Below are 18,251 nucleotides of genomic sequence, written 5' to 3' on the forward strand. Positions count from 1 at the left end.
TACACATTTCCTAAACTCAAACTACCTTTTCCTTCTTGGATTGCATAGGATTCAATTAGTTGCTCGGTTTGCTGTAAAGTAACTGCTGTTGTCTAAAAGTCTTTGTTGTGATTGGATGTCTGTCACCCTCTGCAGCATAAAATATCAGCACTCTGTCAGCACTAAGCCAGATGTGAGACATAATAAAAAACCATTCGAAGCTCTATTGGAGGATCTGATATCTTCCATGAATTCTATTTCTTCTGCATGTTTGTCAGCACAATGACTGAGAAACTAGCAAACGCATTTTTTCCAGTATCTGTTTCTAAGTTGGACCAACTGTTGTTTTCCTCTGGTGTTTGTCAGAATGCGCTGACCTTTCTTTCAACAAGGGAAAAACTGTTTTCCAATATCTGTTTTTTGAAGTCGTACAAATGCTATCTCAACATATTGAGCTATTTTTCATTCACACACAAACACTAAACCACAGAATCATATCCAACCTTCCAGTAATCTGTATGCTGAACCAGGGTTGTAAAAAGCAGTGTAACCTTTATTAGATAGTTTCACAGTGAAGACACAGTAAGTCTTTGTTTCAACTTGACTGGGTTTTCTTGTCCTTATTCTGTCACCTTATGAGAAGTTGAAGGTTCAGTAAACAAGGTTTTACAGTTAACAGTGATATCACATCGGAGGGAGGGAGAGTAAAGTTCTGGAGGGAGAGCTATTAGGCTCGTTCGAGATGAACTGTGCCTCGCCATGAAAGAGGATGAGATCAGGAGCAGGAGGCGGTGACACAAAGCTGCAGTCAATTTGAAAGTTTCAAAGAATGTACAGGAAGTCACAGAGCTATTTCCATCCTGTTAGATCCATCTGTAGGCTAGCTGTAGTTTGCAGACCACATTTGGATGTACAAAGACATTGTTGTTATTATCATCAATCAGACAGCATATGTTTGTGAACCGTCATGGTGCAACATGAGACTGTTAAGTCTTACAGAAGATGTTTGTGGTCAAAACTAAGAGCCAATCAGCTCTTTGATCAGGAGAGAGCCAGGCGTTTCCTATCATGCCCCAGGTCTTAGAGTCGATGTAGAGGAACCTCGGCCGCCTCGATCTTGTGAGGTTATTGTTGCCCACGCCGTGTGTGCATGGCATCAGAGCAAGTCAGGATCAAGTCGGACACAAATCTAACCGGCGTGTGTTGTGTGGCGATTGCCAGGGATTGGTTCTGTGCAGGCTTTGCTTATCTCAAATGAGCCTATTGTGATAACAGCACCTTAAATTAGGGTGAGGAGTCAGAGTTGTCAGGTGTGTGCAGGTGTGTGATCTGCATCTGGCATGTTATTCTGGGTGTAGTTGGTAAAAAAAAAAAAAAAAAACAGTGTTAGGGATGGAGAATTGATAAGATTTTACTGAAAAAGTAAACCTACACAGGTTTTCAGCGTCAACACAACTGTTATATTATCTCTGAGTCTGAACACAGTGTAGAGCGAGTGTAGTTTGAGTGTGTCGCTTATAAAATGAAGCCATGCTTTGGATCAGTTCCTCTTTTCCGTCATGACTCCTTCTTGCCAGCAGTGTAGGTGTGTGAGTTTGACGTCATTGTTTTGCAATGTGCAAATGTATGAAAAACATGCCGGCATTGTCAAAGGAATGGATAAACTTGGTGGCATACGATGGATCCGATGGATTGGATCATTTGGAAGCGGTTCTTGATTCCCATCCCTAAACAGCTTTGACAGTGGTATTTGACAACGACACATACATACTCAACACTAACACATTGTGCTTGTTTTCTTTGCATGATTACAAGGCACTGACTGAAACATGTTTCTACTAGCGGTCAGTGATTGATCCCTGGGGTGTCTTTAGTTTGTACTTCAGTCAATCAGGCAGGGTAAATTAACCTACTGATAATGTTATTTCATCCCATTTAAAAGGCCACTGGAACCATCTGTAATGTCACAATGATTACAGCCTGCAGGCTGCCTGTAATATCTCTCTTCACAGTACACTGACAGTGACGGAGAGCTTGTGTAGGATTTTCTTTTAAATATAACAAGCAAATCAAACATTCTAATGACTTCTGGGCTGACTTTCACTAGTATCTATACACCACTCGCTGTCACTGTGATCTGTCTTTCACTTTCTGTTGCACATAATCAGTTCTAATGAAGTTGTCTTTATGGAGGCGTCTGCCTTATGGACTCTGACACCTTGTCTCCCGTCTGTCAGCATGGCCCCAGTTAACACGCTGTGTCCAAATAAGCCCGTAACATCTGCTAATAAAGCTCTGCTAATGAGTGTCCTTGTTTAGACTTATAATGAGCAATCATTAAGATCCAGGCTCTCCATACTGCAAGGACCGCAACTCAAGCAATTAGTCAGCTTCCCTCGTAAAGCACGTCTAAGCTTTAAAACTCGGTGCATTGAAGTTTTATAAGGTCTTCAGGCGAACATCAGATTATATCTTTGATGTGGCCAAATCAGTCTAATTCATCATTCAGGTATTGTTTAGTTCTAATAGCATATGTAAAGAAACGACTTAGATTACGGGCAGGTTAATTGTTAAAAAAGAGATAAATACTTTCAAATTAAAATCTATGACTCTACAAAAAGTGATCAATCACAGTTTCTTTTGTCTTTAGGATTAAAATTAGTAGCCTTCAGTAACTGTGAGTCATCAATGTGAGATCTTTTACATATCACATGCCAGTTTATAAAGAGCATTTAGTAATTTCTACTGTTTCTCAGTACAATAGTGTTTAATAATTGATATTTAGTTAATATGTTTCATGGAAATAAAGTCTGAAATCTGTTGTTGGGTCTATTTTCATTATCCATATATCTTCTGATTGTTATTTTTGAATTAATAGCCTTGTATAAAATGTCAAAACTAAATGTAAAACATATTTTAAAATAATTTAAAAAAAATATTAATTAAAGTATTCAGTTCACAATATTTGATAATGAGATAAAGCCAGCAAATCCTCTAATTTGTGACACTGTAATCACCATATACATTGTTAAATGACCTCTGAAGAATGACAAATAATCAAAATGATAACTGTTGTTGATCTGTTGTCAGACATGTAATTAGTTAATCCTTTCAGCACTACAGATATACAGTGTATTCAATAACAGGCGTCCGGACTGTGTGGAGTGATCTTTTAGAAAGGAGACCTGTAATGGTTGAAATTGAAAACCCTCCCTTACTTCCTGTCATATCTTGCAGGTCTTTTCACCCTCCGGGTCCCTAAAGAAACCGCTGGAGAGCACTTTGAAGGGCTTCAGATGCTGACAAGCCTCCTCGCCCCAAAAGGCTCCCGTTCAGCACAACCACTGGTAGAGGACTTAAGCACAGGTAAGTCATTGTTCATGAACCGAAACTCAACCATTTAGACTATGGAGATAGGAAAAATAACACAGGAGGGTTCAGTATTAGTCTAGCTAATTATAACTTCATAACATTTCAGAAGGATGCGGGGAAAGTGCGGGAGATGATGAAGACGAAGATGAGGAAGAATACGACTGGCAGGTTGAGCAGGAGGTGTACAAGGAGAGCTCTGAGGAGGAGCTGAAAGCCCTGCAGAAATATGGCTTCGGCAATCAGAGGTCTGGAGTGTTTGTAAGATTACAGGTGAGGTTACAGATGATGATTACTTCCTGCATTTGATCAGAAAAACCTGCTGAATAGATACTTTCGAATCATGCAGTTAAGATGAAAAGGAGATTTCATATGTTGGGTCTTGTCCTGACAGGAGGAACTGAGTGATGTGACCGATGTCAAGAACCCAGACGGAACGACGGCAGCAGAGAGGAGGCGGGCGCGGCTGGAGGCAGAGGCATCTGCCTTTTCTGCTGACCATTACCTGTGAGTTTATCAGGCAAAACCTCTGACACCCTAAAACATGCTGTCAGCTGTGTGCTAACATCTGTATGTCACTGCAGGGCTGATTTGTTTGAGGATGATGAGATAAAGGGGCTGCTGAAGTTTAGGCCATGGTGGACGAAGCTGAGTCCCTCCACAGAGCAGGAGGAGGAAGCTGGTGAGTTCAATCAACTCTTCATAATCTTTAAAGGTGGGAGCTATAGACTTGTTTTAATCTGAATTGTGCTCCTAGGATCAATCTAACAGTTAGATTTTAAAAAGAACAGTAACATGAATTTGCTTTTTTTATGAAACTCTTCTAGTGAACAGACAAATTCTGTAATAAAAACACAAAACAAAATACAGCTCAATGATTAAACAGACCTTTATTTGTCCTTTTGTGAGATACATAGCACAATTAAAAGTAACCAGCAAAGTAGTGACTGAAGGCTACCAGGAGGTGGCATGAAGTTGCAAAAATTGAGAAGGCAATCATGCATTGTTTGTTAATGTTATTTGACTAAATTAAAATACCCTGGTCGATTGTTTTCTCCTATCCCCAGTAGTGCCATTCCAAAACTTCCACTCGTAGTATTGTGAAGTGAAATAGTGTATATGCTTTCCAAACAGGAATCTGTTGGCTGGGACTTGTGCCTGCAAGGCACTGACATTGTTCTCTGACAATATATTAATCCCCAAAGGACACATGAGTCTTTTCACTGCCCCTTTCTAGTGGAAGGTCAGCTAGAGAGCCACACTGCCTGCCAGAGCGCCTCAGGGCTCTTCAGCAGGAAAGACACTTGCCATTATGAGAGATTGAACTTGGACCTTCCCTAATCACTACATCTCTCTGCTGCCTGTTGACCAATTTAAACAAGAGCATCTGCTGAGTTAGAACGTGACAACTCAAAAAAGGCCGGCATTTATACCTTCTTGTGTTTTCAAATTCAGGTTTTCTTTTTTGCAACCAGCTCCCATCCATTTCAAATCAATGGCCCATTTACTCTGATTGAGACGCACTGCTTGTTGGCTGGAGCCTCCCAGCTTCATTTCTCCGCGCAGCCTCTTGCATAGCAGTGATAGCTCGTGAAGCCTCGGCACTGTGAGAGACTATTTAATTGTGCCATCCGGCTCTCTCTAACAGCCTGCTAATTCCAGCACTTCCACTGTTTAAGCAGCCGTGTGGCTCACAGCCACGGCTTACGTGTAGTGCATGGGTGTCGTACTCTTGAGAGAGGATTTAGATTAAACAGATAGCATTATCACAGGAGGGAGTGCCACTGGCCGTGTCTCCGCCAGCGCGAGGGCCCGATCGCTGACGAGCAGCCATCAATCAGCAATGCAAAGGCCATTAGTTTAGCCTCCGAAGAACCCCACGTTTCCTCGTATCCCCCGGCAGGCTCCCTCGCCTCATTCTGCATTCTAAGACAGAGTGCCTCAGTCGGGAGCCCAGGCGTAGATAAATGGGCCAAATTAAATTTAATGGCTTGATTGACAGGTCGAATAGCATTAGCCCCAGCTGAGTGTGAATGATGGCGTCGGTCAGGAGATTTAAGCAGCTCGCCGTCAAATCTTGAAAGCGCACTCATGATTTTAACAGTTTGTCGTATATTTTAAAATGGCGACCACAACTCCTACATGTGGGTTTTTAGACTTCTACCCCCCACCCTTCACTTCAGCGAAGTCTGATAAATATGTCACCTGACAGATGGATGTGGACACAAGTGCTAATGAAGTAGAAACTGGCCCCTTTGTGCTCTCCAGTGTCAGGGCCAGCACACTGACAGGCCACAGCTGTCCACTGGAGTCCAGCTAAATGGTCCTGACAGCCCAGCCTCTCTCTACCTGCCGCACTTTGTTATGGCTGGGTTGGAAATCTGACCAAGTTACATAGTACTACTGCACTACCCAAGTTTACAGTTTGAGCAGACTGTGTCATTAAATGTCCCTTTGATTTGTTACTTGACACGATCACAGTGTGTGCGTGCGCAAAATGAACCACGTCTGCCATCCAAGGTCACATGTTGGCCTCTTAACGTTTGTGAAATTCTGGAAGCGTTTTCCAACCCTCAGCAGTATTTCAACAAAGCATATTTACTCCATGCCATCAGGCCATCTGGACCTGTAGAGAGCAGTGAAGAGCCAGGCTGCCGTTCCAACTGGAGGAATTAGGTCAGAAATTAATTTGCAATCAGCAGAAGCCCTCATACACTGTGTTGCTAATGCCCATTAGAACTGATTGGCTCCGTAGAGGAGATGAATGAATGTGGTTTTTCGTAAATCTATCAGGTCTGCTCCCCTCACCTCACCGCTCTGGCTGCAGTACTAATAGAAAAAATATGAGCATCATTGAACCACCTTGAAAGAGAGTCTGTGCTCCATTAACCATTTACCTTTTGCATTGTTGTGAATATCAGTTTTTAATTGCAAGATCTGAGCGTGTTCACAACAGACGGCACCTGGAAGCTGCTGAAATCTCCAGGATCACTTTTGTGTGAATGATGATTCACAAAAACACATTTCGAAACACTGCCTTATGTCAACATTTGAACGCCTGTGCTCATATTTTTTAGTGTGCATCCTGGCATTTGTGATGTGTGTGTGTGTGTGTTTGAGAGACACTGGGTGCACATTTGCTTGCATATCTGTTGCTTGTGACTCTGCAAGTCAGCACGATAGGCATGCTTTTAGAAATATTTTCACCTCATCTCTCGACGCGTGTGTCCTTTGTTTTGAAGAAGAGCGGGTGCAGATGGGTGGGTGCACGCGCATGTGGGGCTCTGTGTGTCCATCTGTGTGTGTTCTGCTCGGCTGTGCTCTCCCACTGCAGCTGCACTGACGAGGGACTCAGGTAGCGTCTGCGGGGAGCTAAACCTGACGTAATGCAGCAGGAATCTCCCTACCAGCAGAGCCAAGTTCCCTCTGCAGCCAGGGAGATCATTCCGAAGCGCTGCGTGTGTGTGTGTGTGTATAAATGTATCGAGTTTGTGTATTTGTGTATGTGCTCCAGCCAATACACACCAGTGCTTCTTGCACATCAGGGGCTCAGTGCAGGGACTCTCCTCTCCTCATGCAGAGAGAGGAATTGCTTTCAGCTGTTTTATAAGCTGCTGGGAGGATGAAAAAGAACTGTTGACTTACAGCATGTTCCTGCAGACATTCAGCACGCCTTTTCAATACTGAATGATGCAGATAGCTTAAATGGGATTGAAGTCTGTTTGTGCCGCCCCATTAGGCTTGCCACAGATCCCCATTAAGCAGATGCCTCTTTCAAAAGGCAACAGTTAGTGAATTTGCAGAGACGCAGATTTGAGATATTTTCTGATGATAGAACTTCAGATTTTCTGAATGCAAAGCCATTCAGCTGTCAAACACATGTAAATGGGATTGGCTTTACTAATTTAATGTAGGCCTATTTTGCTTACGCTCCTCGCAGTTTGTTCACGCTTATTTTCAACAACATTATGCCACACAGTCCGACTGAAACTCATCCGCAGCTGGACAATTGATACAGTTATATTACCATAGTAATGGCATTTCAAGGTCGGACTATGACACTGTGACACTTGCTTGGTAGCGTTCATGAGATTTGGAGAAGGCGTCCGTTTCATTGCATTACTGTAATCATCAGTTTGTGAGCACACAGGCGCTCCCAGATAGACATGGTGAGAAATACCTAAATCTGTTTTTCCTGTTCCCACTAAAACATGAGGTTGGTGAGGTTTTAAATTGATCCAGTCTTTAAAAGTTCAATTTCGGGTGTGAAACCACTGGTTTAGTGTGGATGGAAGGCCAACAGTGAGGGAAAATTATGATTTTTTTTTTTCTGATTTAGTCAGCTTAGCATAAGTGGACACTAAACCTACTTTTTAAAGCTGTTTTTATCACAGCTCTGCCATAATGCAACAAGATGAAAATCGTGCTTTGTATTTCCAACCTGTGACTGAAGTGCATCCTAAAATGATGATGTTTTGGTGGTAAAAAATAATAAACTCTCTGTCCTTATGTCAAAAATTGAAATAAAACACCTTTCTGTAAAATCCATGTCCCTGTGCAGCTGTATCATTCACCGACGACGAGAAGGAGCAGCTGAGAAAATTCACCAACCGTTCCTACCTGCTAGACAAGGCGTCCCGTTACCAAGTGTGGCTCAGCCTTGTGGACATCCTGCTGGCTCATTCCTATGAAGTGCGCTCTACAGAGGGAGAGCACAATGTGAGTGAGTGAGTGTGAGTGTCTGTGTGTATGTTTGTTTGTGTGTGTTGTGTGTGTGTGTGTGTGTGTGTGTGTGTGTGTGTGTGTGTGTGTGTGTGTGTGTGTGTGTGAAGAGGCAACTCCTCTGAGCAGCACTTAGCCTTGGATGACAAAGCCCTCTATCCTCAAATCCTTTAGACCCCCTTCCATTTCATTCAGAGCCTTAAGAGATTACCAGCAGATCCGAGAGCTCAGTCCAGGCCTCTTTGTGTCACTCCCCTAAGGTAGCTGCAGAAAGGCAAGGTGAGCGGGGCTGATTTCATTGTTAAAGACGGTTCACAGCATGTGTGAATGAAATAGTAAAGATTTGATGCAGCGGAATGTTGAATTAAAGAACAAAAATCATATGCGAACCTTTGAATTTCTATATGGGATACTGTAATATGGAAGTCTGCTGGTTTATTTCAGTTCGTGTGTAACCCGCTCTTTACTGTGAACAGTCATCTGAGCACCTACTCTCCAAGCTTTTGTCCAAGCAGAATTAATTGCACTGTATATTCTTGTAGTATTTCCTGTCTCTAATTGTTCCCCTTCCTCCCCGTAGGTAGAGTCACCGTGGACTATCAGAAAGCTCAGCGGGACTCTCTGCTGGCTGGAGGTGAGTCAGTTATTACTCAACGAAATTAGATGAACTGCAGAGAATGATTTACTCTCACATGCTTACTTACTTGTTTATTTAATAGGGACAGTGCACTTAATTAAACATTATTTTAAATGTGCCAGAGCGCTAATTAAAGACTAGCCAGGAGGCACATTTTTATCTGCCATCCCTGATCAGATGTCCACTGACTCTTCGCCTACAGCGCTTTTACGTTGCTTAAACAGTGGAAGTGCTGGAATTAGCAGGCTCGCTTTTGTGCCTTTTGTGGCTCTAGAAGGAGCTGTATGAAAGCTGATAAATTGCCTCGAGTGATGTCACTTGAGTCAGCGACAGTTGGGGCTGAAGACTACAAATTTGAAAATGAAAAATATCTGGAGGTGTAGAGTACAAAGAAGAAAGCTTACCAGACCTCTGTAGTCTGCTTCTCACCTCTGTTTGAGGCTAGCAGCTTGAGGCTACATTAGCTAGCTAGCTACTACTCCGCAGTTGAGTTGCATTGTGGGCAATGTAGGTGTCAAGTTTTACAAGGAATAAGAAAAATGTGGAATAAAAAAAATGATATCTGTGGTTGTGCTGCATTGATTTAGATAAAAAGTTCTCTTTTATTTCATGCTGCACTGTGTGGATCCGCTTCTGTTCCCCCCTGCTCATATTTCTACTTTGAATTTGTATGTATTTTTGCTGCATCTAAGTATCTCTTACTGTTTTATAATGCAACTGACCAGCAGCCTTAACCTTGTGCTTTTTAAATAGTTTGTGGACCACTAAGGGTGAGATCCAACAGATGGAACTGGTTTCCATCAAGTTACAAATATGTAGTCTGAGTACAGGTTGGTAGGAGAGCTGGCATGCCACTGTTTCTGACCACGCAACCTTGTCTGGAGTGTCTTTATCAACCATTCTTGTCGGCAATAAGATTTCTGCTGTCTGTGGGAACTGAACCTGTTCTGTACCCGAGTTTTATAGGCTGCTATTTTCCATCATTTAGATTTCAGCAAATCTAAATAAGGACTAAATACATGCCCAGTTGCCGTGGTAGGGGGACAAATATGTAGACAGTTCATGGACACAGGGAATTGAAATGCATGTCAGTGCCAGACATAAGATTTTTTGAGAATGTAGAAGTCCAACAGAGTACAGAGGTTTGCTCTTTATCTTACAGAAGCAATTATTTTATTCTTTAACTACGGTTTATGTTGGCAAAGAACTGCTTGTAAGACAAGGTTGTTTTAATAATGTGAGTGTGTCTTCTTTTCTTTAGCTAGCAAAGAAAATATTTTATAAACCAAAGGACAAGGAGTTTGTCTACCTTATTCTGCCATTATTTTCTGCAGTTTGTATTTTAGACAATCAGACAAGCTTTATAAAAACACTGAAGTGTGAATCTTAAAATAACAATGTGAATATGACGAAGAATGTCATAACAAGAAACAGTAGCTCAGCTCCTCTTTTATTATCCTCTTGTAATCCTTAGACTTGCGGTTGCCTCTGATCACGGCTCAGCATCCATTGAACAAACCTGTTTTGACTGGCGTGTAGGCTGGATGTGTTATAGTGATTAGAGAGGTGAATACCGGTGTCTTTCACACATACACACATGGTTTCCATCTAAATATGTTGACAGTTGCATCAGTGATTTGAAGACACATTATAGGCACGAGCTGATTTTTAAGAAATTCCCATCACTGACTCTGTGAAATAATGTCCATGCTCTATCCATGTCACTAACATGGGCTTTCAGTGAGAATTACAGGGAGTTAATTGTTAGACCTGGGTTCTGTACAACAGCAGTAACAGGTGTTCCCAATTCAAAGAGCAAATGATAGGGTGTGTGTGTGGTCTGTCTGCTCACAATCGCCACCAGACAATCAGTTGAGTGTGTGGTGTGCGTGAATGGCATCAGAAATAGGAGTTTGCTGATGTTGTCGAACATCTTGGCCCATGTTCACGATAGGAGAACACTGTTTTAAAATAGTTTTTGTGTCCAACTGGGTTCCATTCACACTGATGTTGTCAGATAATTAAGTTTGCTTTCCACATTGACATGTTAAAACAGCAGGAAATCATTAAATCTCTCCCTTGTCCTGGAGCTGGTGATGGCTGCATCTAGGGCAAGTGATTGATTTTTAGTATTTCTTTATTGTTAAACAACCAATTCAGTTGTCATGGTTTCAGTTTTGTTTTTATGCCTCTGTGCCACCGACAACCAGGGCTATATGCATTATGTTTTAAGGTCCGTCCATCCCATATGTTGTCCGTTCGTCTTGCGGAAATTTCTTTAACTTTGGCACAAACGTTCACTTGGACTCAAGAATGTGCTGGTTTGAATTTGGTGTATAAAGGTCATGGTCACTGTGGCCTCAAAAAACACCCCATAATTAGGACAAATTTTAATACAAATGTCTGATTTAGCTGATATTGAGCTTCAGGTGACTGTCCCTACACCGTTGATGAAGCGCTCTATGAGTCCTCTGTATTCTATGAAAGTAGTCTAAAAGTTTCTTACTGGAATCATGCCATTGTCATTATAGTGATAACCTCATTTTGTCAGAAAATACACTTAATACATATATATATATATATATATATACATATATTATGAGTCTTGACTGTTTGGCGGAGGCATTCAACTGCGTGGTGGTAATTCTAGCTGTTTTTTAGATGCCTGCACAAGTAAAAAATAAAGGTTTATTCTTCATTGTAACCATACATACAGGTCAATTTTGACTGTTCATACCAAGAAGCAGGTTCTGTTGAGTAATTCAGATAACTTTGCTGAGTAAAACCTGGAAAAGGTTTGTTTCATGTCAGCCCTTGTTCTAGATTTGAGGAGGTTTCACATTTTACTCTTACTCTTACATTAAATTCAGATCCAGATTACTGTGGAAAAGGGCTTCTTGGAACAGGGCCCTGAACTGTGAGAATATATTGACACACAAAATGAATGATCACAGGGAGATTTGGCTTCTTACCATTTCTGAGATATAGTATCTTTACAGGTGTAGTTTTGTCAAACAGTGTGGTTTTTCTTTCTGTGCTGCATCGCTGGGGTGTTGTTTCAAATTTCTCCACTTTAGGCGGTTTAGTGTGGAGCTCAGATTGTAGAGCAAGCTATGCATTTGCAGGAAGCGGTAGAGGAAGTGGTAGCCCCTAATCACCACATTGTGGCAAATAAGGCTTCAGAGCTCTGTATGTATCCACATACACCCAGATTACACGTAGATCTAGTTACTATAAACTGTGGGTCACACTCCCAGAATGCATCTCATGCAAAGCTGGATTTGTAGTGGAAGCAAGGGGTTAATTGGAGGCCCACAGCAGATACCCATGGCACATGTTTGCTTCAAATGTTGATGGCACCCTCACATGACTAGAAGGATGTACCACACATGATCGGTTGCGTCCTGCTATTCCCACAGTGACTGTGTTTCACTTATAGGTTTGTGATACAGACTAATGGTGGGCTATGCACGTACTTGTATAACTGGAATTCCATCCAGGTGACTATTTCACCAAGTCTCATTACTGACTAAGAGACTGCTTCCTTACAGTCACTGGGCTCTATCTTGCACTCAGCGAAATTGACTTTGTACACTGGCGCTTGTATAATTCCTATTTTGCACTCAACGCACATTGGAATTTTCCCTCCACCGACGCACGTCCTTAAATTAGGGAATGAACTTGCGCTCCGGGGGGCGGTTCAGCGAAAAGAGGAGGCGTGTTCCGGCGCAAACGTTCCCTGGTGCTATTTTGCTGTTTCAGAAAACAATTCCGCCACAGACCAGGAAAAACCTAGTCTAAAGTCAGTGGCGCTTATTCAGATGCTATTTAAGGCCGCAGACTTGAGGGGATGCACCTGAGAGGCAGCAGCAACATCGCCACCCGGTCAAGACGGGCATTAATACTTTGCCGCATCCCGGAGAGCTCCCGCTCCAGCATGTCAGACCCGGTTTGCTGCAGGAACGGGTGGTCCTCCGGCGTGTAGTGGGTCTGGATCCTCTGCACCTTGGTGTTTGCGCTGCTCCCTCCTCAGCTGGCCCTTGCGCACTGCTCGGCCCGTGCGCACTGCTCCCGAGGCCAGGGGCTTCTTCCTGCGAAGCTGCGTTACATTGTTTGGATTTATAGTATGGCTGTGTTATATTTATTTCATGTCAATAATGTCACTTCTCGGTATTTCACGGCCCTGACGAGAACGTCGGTCTCCCCGGCTGTGAACCCCCCCCGCCCCCCCCCGTTATAATAGCAATCCGCCATGAAACAAGCACGCCTGCTTTTAAAGGGAATGTGAGATGACGCTCTGATTGGTTTATTGCACGTTACGCCCAAACCCCACCTATGACTAATGTAGCTACTTCAGACCAACCCATTTTAGATTTGCACCGGACGCAAGAGTCATTTATCCCGCTGGCATAATAGCAACAGCGCCCGAGATCCGCCCACAAAGCTACTTGCGTTTTGCGTTTGATACTTGCGTTTCAGATCGGCAAGATAGGGCCCACTATGTTTATGTTCATTTACTCACTGTGATACAGAGCAACATAAGTTTTCAGTAAAGATGGTAACATCTTCATTATCAACAATCTCAGCAGGTATCAGATACACAAGCAGCCAATCACAGTTCTTGTAGTTTTTCTCATTCTGTATTCCCATTTTATTTTTTTCTTTAAACAATTGCCTCAATTTTACTGATCATAGAAACACAGGACTCTCGGATGATTCAGTCATACAGGTTCATGGTATGGCCATCAGTTTGAATTATTTAACTTTTTAGGAATCAGTGTGACGGATTGTGTTTTCATTTTTCCATTTGCCATTAGCACGTAACAAAATGTTGGAATTAATTGATTGAAATGTTTCTTGCCAAAATGCACCTTGAGAGTCACACTTAAGGTCTACCTCAAAATGTACCTTCGTCTTTTTTACCAAAGAAGCAGATATTTTCCGACGTTGCTCGTACTCCTTTGTAGTCACATTTGTGAGTAGGTGCATGTCGGCCAACAAATACCGTCAATCATGCTTAAATCTCGACTGACTGACAACCCAGGCGTGGTGCTCAATATGGACCTCTGCTGTACTTTATTCTATTATTGTTGGTGCTCAAGAGGGTTGTCATCGCCAGTTCTTTCACGCTTTCAGTGACAACAGTTGTGCACGAACACATACATCTGCTGACACAGATGAGGCTGTTCAATAGACGATCCTTCATTAATGTTAGGGACACATTTGAGCTCACACTAGTGTGTCCCAGAGCACCTACAAGTATTTGTTGAGTGATAGCATCCCAGAGTGTCCTCATTACATGTCAGGCACACATGGTCACCACTGATCGAATCACCGGAGACACATTTCGTTGCTAATTATAAACAAGCCGAAGAGGATGCTTCAAGGAGTTTGGTTACCTACACCGTGGCCACAGTTTGAGAGATAGTACTGTTTCCTGTTGTGGTGACAGTGGAGTAAAGAACAGTCTTCACCTGCCTGGCATCCCTTTACTGCTCGTCAGTCAGTCAGCAGAGCTGTCAGCTCCTATTGACAGGCCACCTCGCTCAATGCCTGTCTACCCCTCCCCCTCCTACTCCTCTTCTTCCTCCTCCTCTTCCCTTCACCTTGTGCTCTACAATAGATTCTTCTCTGTCTTTGACTGCCTGTCTGTCTGTGTGTCACAGCTAAAATCAGCTCTGCTCCCTCACTCCATTCTCCCTCTCCACTATCTCTCTTTTATGTTTTTGCTGTCTGTCTGTCTGTCTGTCTGTCTCGCCTCGCTTCTGCCTAACATTCTCCTTCCCCCTACCACCTTATCCCACCGTCATCCCCTCTCCCCCTCCTTCCATCTGCTGCATGTTTACTTGTCCTCAGTCGACTGCGCTGGTGTGACTGTGAGTCCCCCCCTCCACAGCAGCAGACCTTATTTACACTCCTGCTAAACAAGCCCAAGGGAGAGCATGATCCCCGATGACACGCACTTCCAAGCTCGCAACACATCCTTAACAAGCCACAAAGAAAAGAAAAGAAAGAGAAAACACGGGATAAAAATCTCTGTTTCTGTCTCCAGGCTGTGTGTCCATTAGTGCAGAGAAAATCTGAGAGCGAAGGCTGTGATTAAAGAGAAGCAGCAATTAACAGGCCAGGGTTGCAGAGGTGTTTAAGAGTTGTGAGCCCCTATTTTGCCAGCTCTATAAATGAGGAGTTGTTAGGAGTAATTAGCACACCAGCAACTGCAATGCACACCAATGGGGGCCAGTCTTCAACCTAAGGAAAACGGGGAAAAAATCCTTCCTGCGTGGAAATATGTGGCTGAACCAAGCCTTTTACGGCTGCAGTTATTTTCATTATCGATTAATTTGGTCCAAAATATCAAAAAATTGTGAACAATGTCAATAACTGTTTCGCCTAAGGTGAAGCCTCAACTGTCTTCTTTTGTCCACAAACCATAGAGGAGTAAAGAAAGTTTCCCTTTCCTTCTCTTATTGAATAAAACATTTTTTTGTGTTGGATAGCTTTCTGAGTTGTCCGTTCTCGTGTTTTTCAGACGTACAGCTCTGTGCAAGACGTTCTGGTGTCATTTGGACGGAGGGTTTTGTGCTACCCCCTCTACAGACACTATGCCATGGTCTCCGCGGCTGTTCGTGACACAGCTAAGATTTTGCAGTCAGGTGAGTCTCCTAGAAGCACTAAAACACCAACCCCCCACACACACATTGTTGAGAGTAAGCTGCTAATAAAAAGACAACCAGCATTCTTTCATGGTAGGCTGCCAGACAGACACAGAGTTTGGAGAAAGTGGTTCATGAGCACACTGCTACGTTGTGTTTGAAAGTCAAATTCCACCAGCTAAGCAAGAGTGGCCCGACTCCCACCTCCTCAGGGAGCGAAATGCGGATTAGCCGAAAACGGACTGTTGACTTTGATATCTCAAAGCCCAGAGTAATCTTTAAATCAAAATCCCCCCCGGACAGATGAAACTGCAGTGTTAACACACGCAGGATGTGTGAGGGCTACGATTATCCAGCTTGTGATGATTTTAACGGTGGTAAATGACAGCAAATTAAAGGCCTTTTTAAGCTCCAGATTAGCATTTCTGCGCCTCATTAAGTAGGAAAATTAGTTGATCAGGAAAGCCAGGGAAACTGAAGTTGGAGCCGCTCCTTTCTCTCACCTTCTTTCTCTTTCCTCCGAAACACTTTTTCTGCCATAAAAGTTTCTCATGTTCATCCGGAGCCTGGAAATAGTTTCAGTGCTTATGACAACTCATACAACATCTTAATTTGGCTCTTCTTTGTCCAAAAACAGCCAACTGATATGTTTATGTATGCTGTCAGTGTAAGGAGACAGGCTAATTATTTCACTATTATTTTTTATAATGTTCACGACTCATAACCTTCATTATTTGCAAGCATTAGGGAAGTATGAGTAATAAGGCTTTTCCCTAATGAACTGTAACACTACAGTAATTTGGCCTGGCGTGTGTCTGAGGGTGTGTTTCCTCTCAGCATTACTTTACACACTAATTAATTTGTCAGGATAAAGCAAATGGAAATGCACGCTCCATGTTTGAGGCACTTCGTTTAAGTGGCTGTGAAAGCAAACAGTCATAGGTATTAGCAAAACAAACCCATTAATGGCAGCGAACAGGTTAGGGCCTCGGAGGAAATGTTATCCGGGGGTAAATATTTGAACAGCCCTCTGGCAGCGTGGCGAGTATTCTCAAGGAGCTCCTCCACCTGCCTCCTAAGTGGCTGTAACTAAAGAGCTACTGGGCAGGTACAGAAGAGCAGAGGGGGGCCTGGAGTGAGGAAGTGTGGAGGAGGACCTCTGGGTCTTGCCGCTGTCACGATTGGACTGTCAGGACAAGACAAGAAATGTCAGATGTGGTCCTCTGTTACAGATCCATCCAGCATGCTTCCATCTGCTGTCATTCATTCAGGCACATTTTAGGCTGGTAGTGGCATTTCTTCAGGAAATCTGAGAGCGAGGGCAGGGAAAGTTTGGCAATTTAATCTATGGGAGTCAAGCACTCTGACCTAGTTACAGCAAATGAACGTAGAGTATTTTACAACCAGGGCAGGGTGTGAACACTTTAGATTCAGGGTAGTGATGGTGTTTTATTGGATGTGGTGCATGGATTGTGTATGTGTGACAGAGAAAAAAAGGAAAAGACTGAATGAGAGCAGGGTGTCTGTAGGGTCTTTAAAAGTCTTAAATCCTTAATTTTAGGCCTTACAACTTCCTATAATTTTGGTCTTACAATTTAATTGAATTAATGAAGTACGTGTTTACGTGTTACATTGTTCATTTTTGCTTTTAAATGTGTTTCTGAGAAATATTTGCGTTGATCATTCTGTCATGTGAAAAGGTCTTAAATTGAACCTGTTGAACCCTGCAGAAAACCTGGTATAGTATAAAAAGATTCTGCTAATGAATGCTACAATATGTGCATTAATTTTAACTAAATGTACTAAATTGCTTCACATTAGACCAGACACTGGATGAAGATGTGCCTCTCCCACCTTTCAAGCACATTATCATCAGTGGTAAAATCAGACAAACACAGGACTCTTCCTGTTGCTTTTCCTGACTTCTGAAAGCTACCTCTGTTCTTGCTCTCAGAAGCTGAAAAGCGAGAGGAGAGAATATAATACTCACCTGAATCAAAAACCTTTAGCTCTCACATGTCAGGAAAGTACAAGTAAGGGAGATCCCCTATTCCTTATATTATTTATTTTATCAATGGAAACCACAACTCAGGCAGTAAGGTAGTCTTTAGTCATTAAACCAATAAGAATATATTCTATGCATCATCACATTTGTCTTTTTGCAGATGATGTACTTTTATTTTTGTCCGAGGTGCAGCAGTCCTATTATTTGTGAGATTTTGAAAAAGTGTAACTTTTAAGTTAAAAACTCAACTGGACAGAATCTGTGTGATGTGGGTATGAACCACAATATTCCAGTCTTTCTCATTTTAAATATATATTCCTTTTTAGAAGACACTGTTAGAAAGAATTCTACTCAAATAACGAATGCTGTTCAAAGAGATGTGGGTAGCAGAGGCAGGATTCCAATCATTAAAATTAATATTCTACCTAGAAAAGATTTTTACAGTTCCATCTTGTTGTTGTCCTTTCCAACAAAGCACTGGGAACATTTACATAAAATAATCTCTCAGTTCATATGGAAATGCAGACATCTCAAAATGAAATCGAAAACATATAAACTAACACGCTCAGCAGATATTTGGTGTAAGGCTGAAAAATGACATCATGTGATACAGATTCCAAGTTGGATGATCTTTAATGTTATACTGTATACTATATATATACTGTCAGTATCATTTTTGATTATATTATGAATTCTCAAATATGACAAATATGATTATACCTATACAAATGTGTTGGAATAAAGCAAGGAATAAAGCAAGGAATAGGGAGAAAAAAAATGTTTGTCATTTTCACTTTGCTGCATCTGCTGTTTTTGGAATCTCTACATTTTTGTGTAGACACAACAGGCTTTGTTTTTGGTCCCCTTCACACCCACCACTACATCT

The 18,251-nt window shown here is 42.3% G+C and overlaps 1 protein-coding gene across 2 annotated transcripts in view; it reads left to right on the forward strand.

Annotated features, from left to right (window-relative positions):
- The window catches only part of shq1 (SHQ1, H/ACA ribonucleoprotein assembly factor), a 34,209-nt gene that overhangs the window by 3,443 nt on the left and 12,515 nt on the right, over nucleotides 1–18,251 (forward strand). For both annotated transcript variants that reach the window (XM_051414130.1, XM_051414131.1), the window contains exons 4-10: nucleotides 3,217–3,345; nucleotides 3,458–3,621; nucleotides 3,743–3,855; nucleotides 3,933–4,030; nucleotides 7,910–8,067; nucleotides 8,651–8,704; nucleotides 15,237–15,360. In XM_051414130.1, the coding sequence (XP_051270090.1) occupies nucleotides 3,217–3,345; nucleotides 3,458–3,621; nucleotides 3,743–3,855; nucleotides 3,933–4,030; nucleotides 7,910–8,067; nucleotides 8,651–8,704; nucleotides 15,237–15,360 (840 nt within the window). The remainder of the gene's footprint in view (nucleotides 1–3,216; nucleotides 3,346–3,457; nucleotides 3,622–3,742; nucleotides 3,856–3,932; nucleotides 4,031–7,909; nucleotides 8,068–8,650; nucleotides 8,705–15,236; nucleotides 15,361–18,251) is intronic.

The sequence above is a fragment of the Dicentrarchus labrax genome, unplaced genomic scaffold (assembly GCF_905237075.1).
Source record: "Dicentrarchus labrax unplaced genomic scaffold, dlabrax2021, whole genome shotgun sequence".
Taxonomy (NCBI): Eukaryota; Metazoa; Chordata; class Actinopteri; family Moronidae; genus Dicentrarchus; species Dicentrarchus labrax.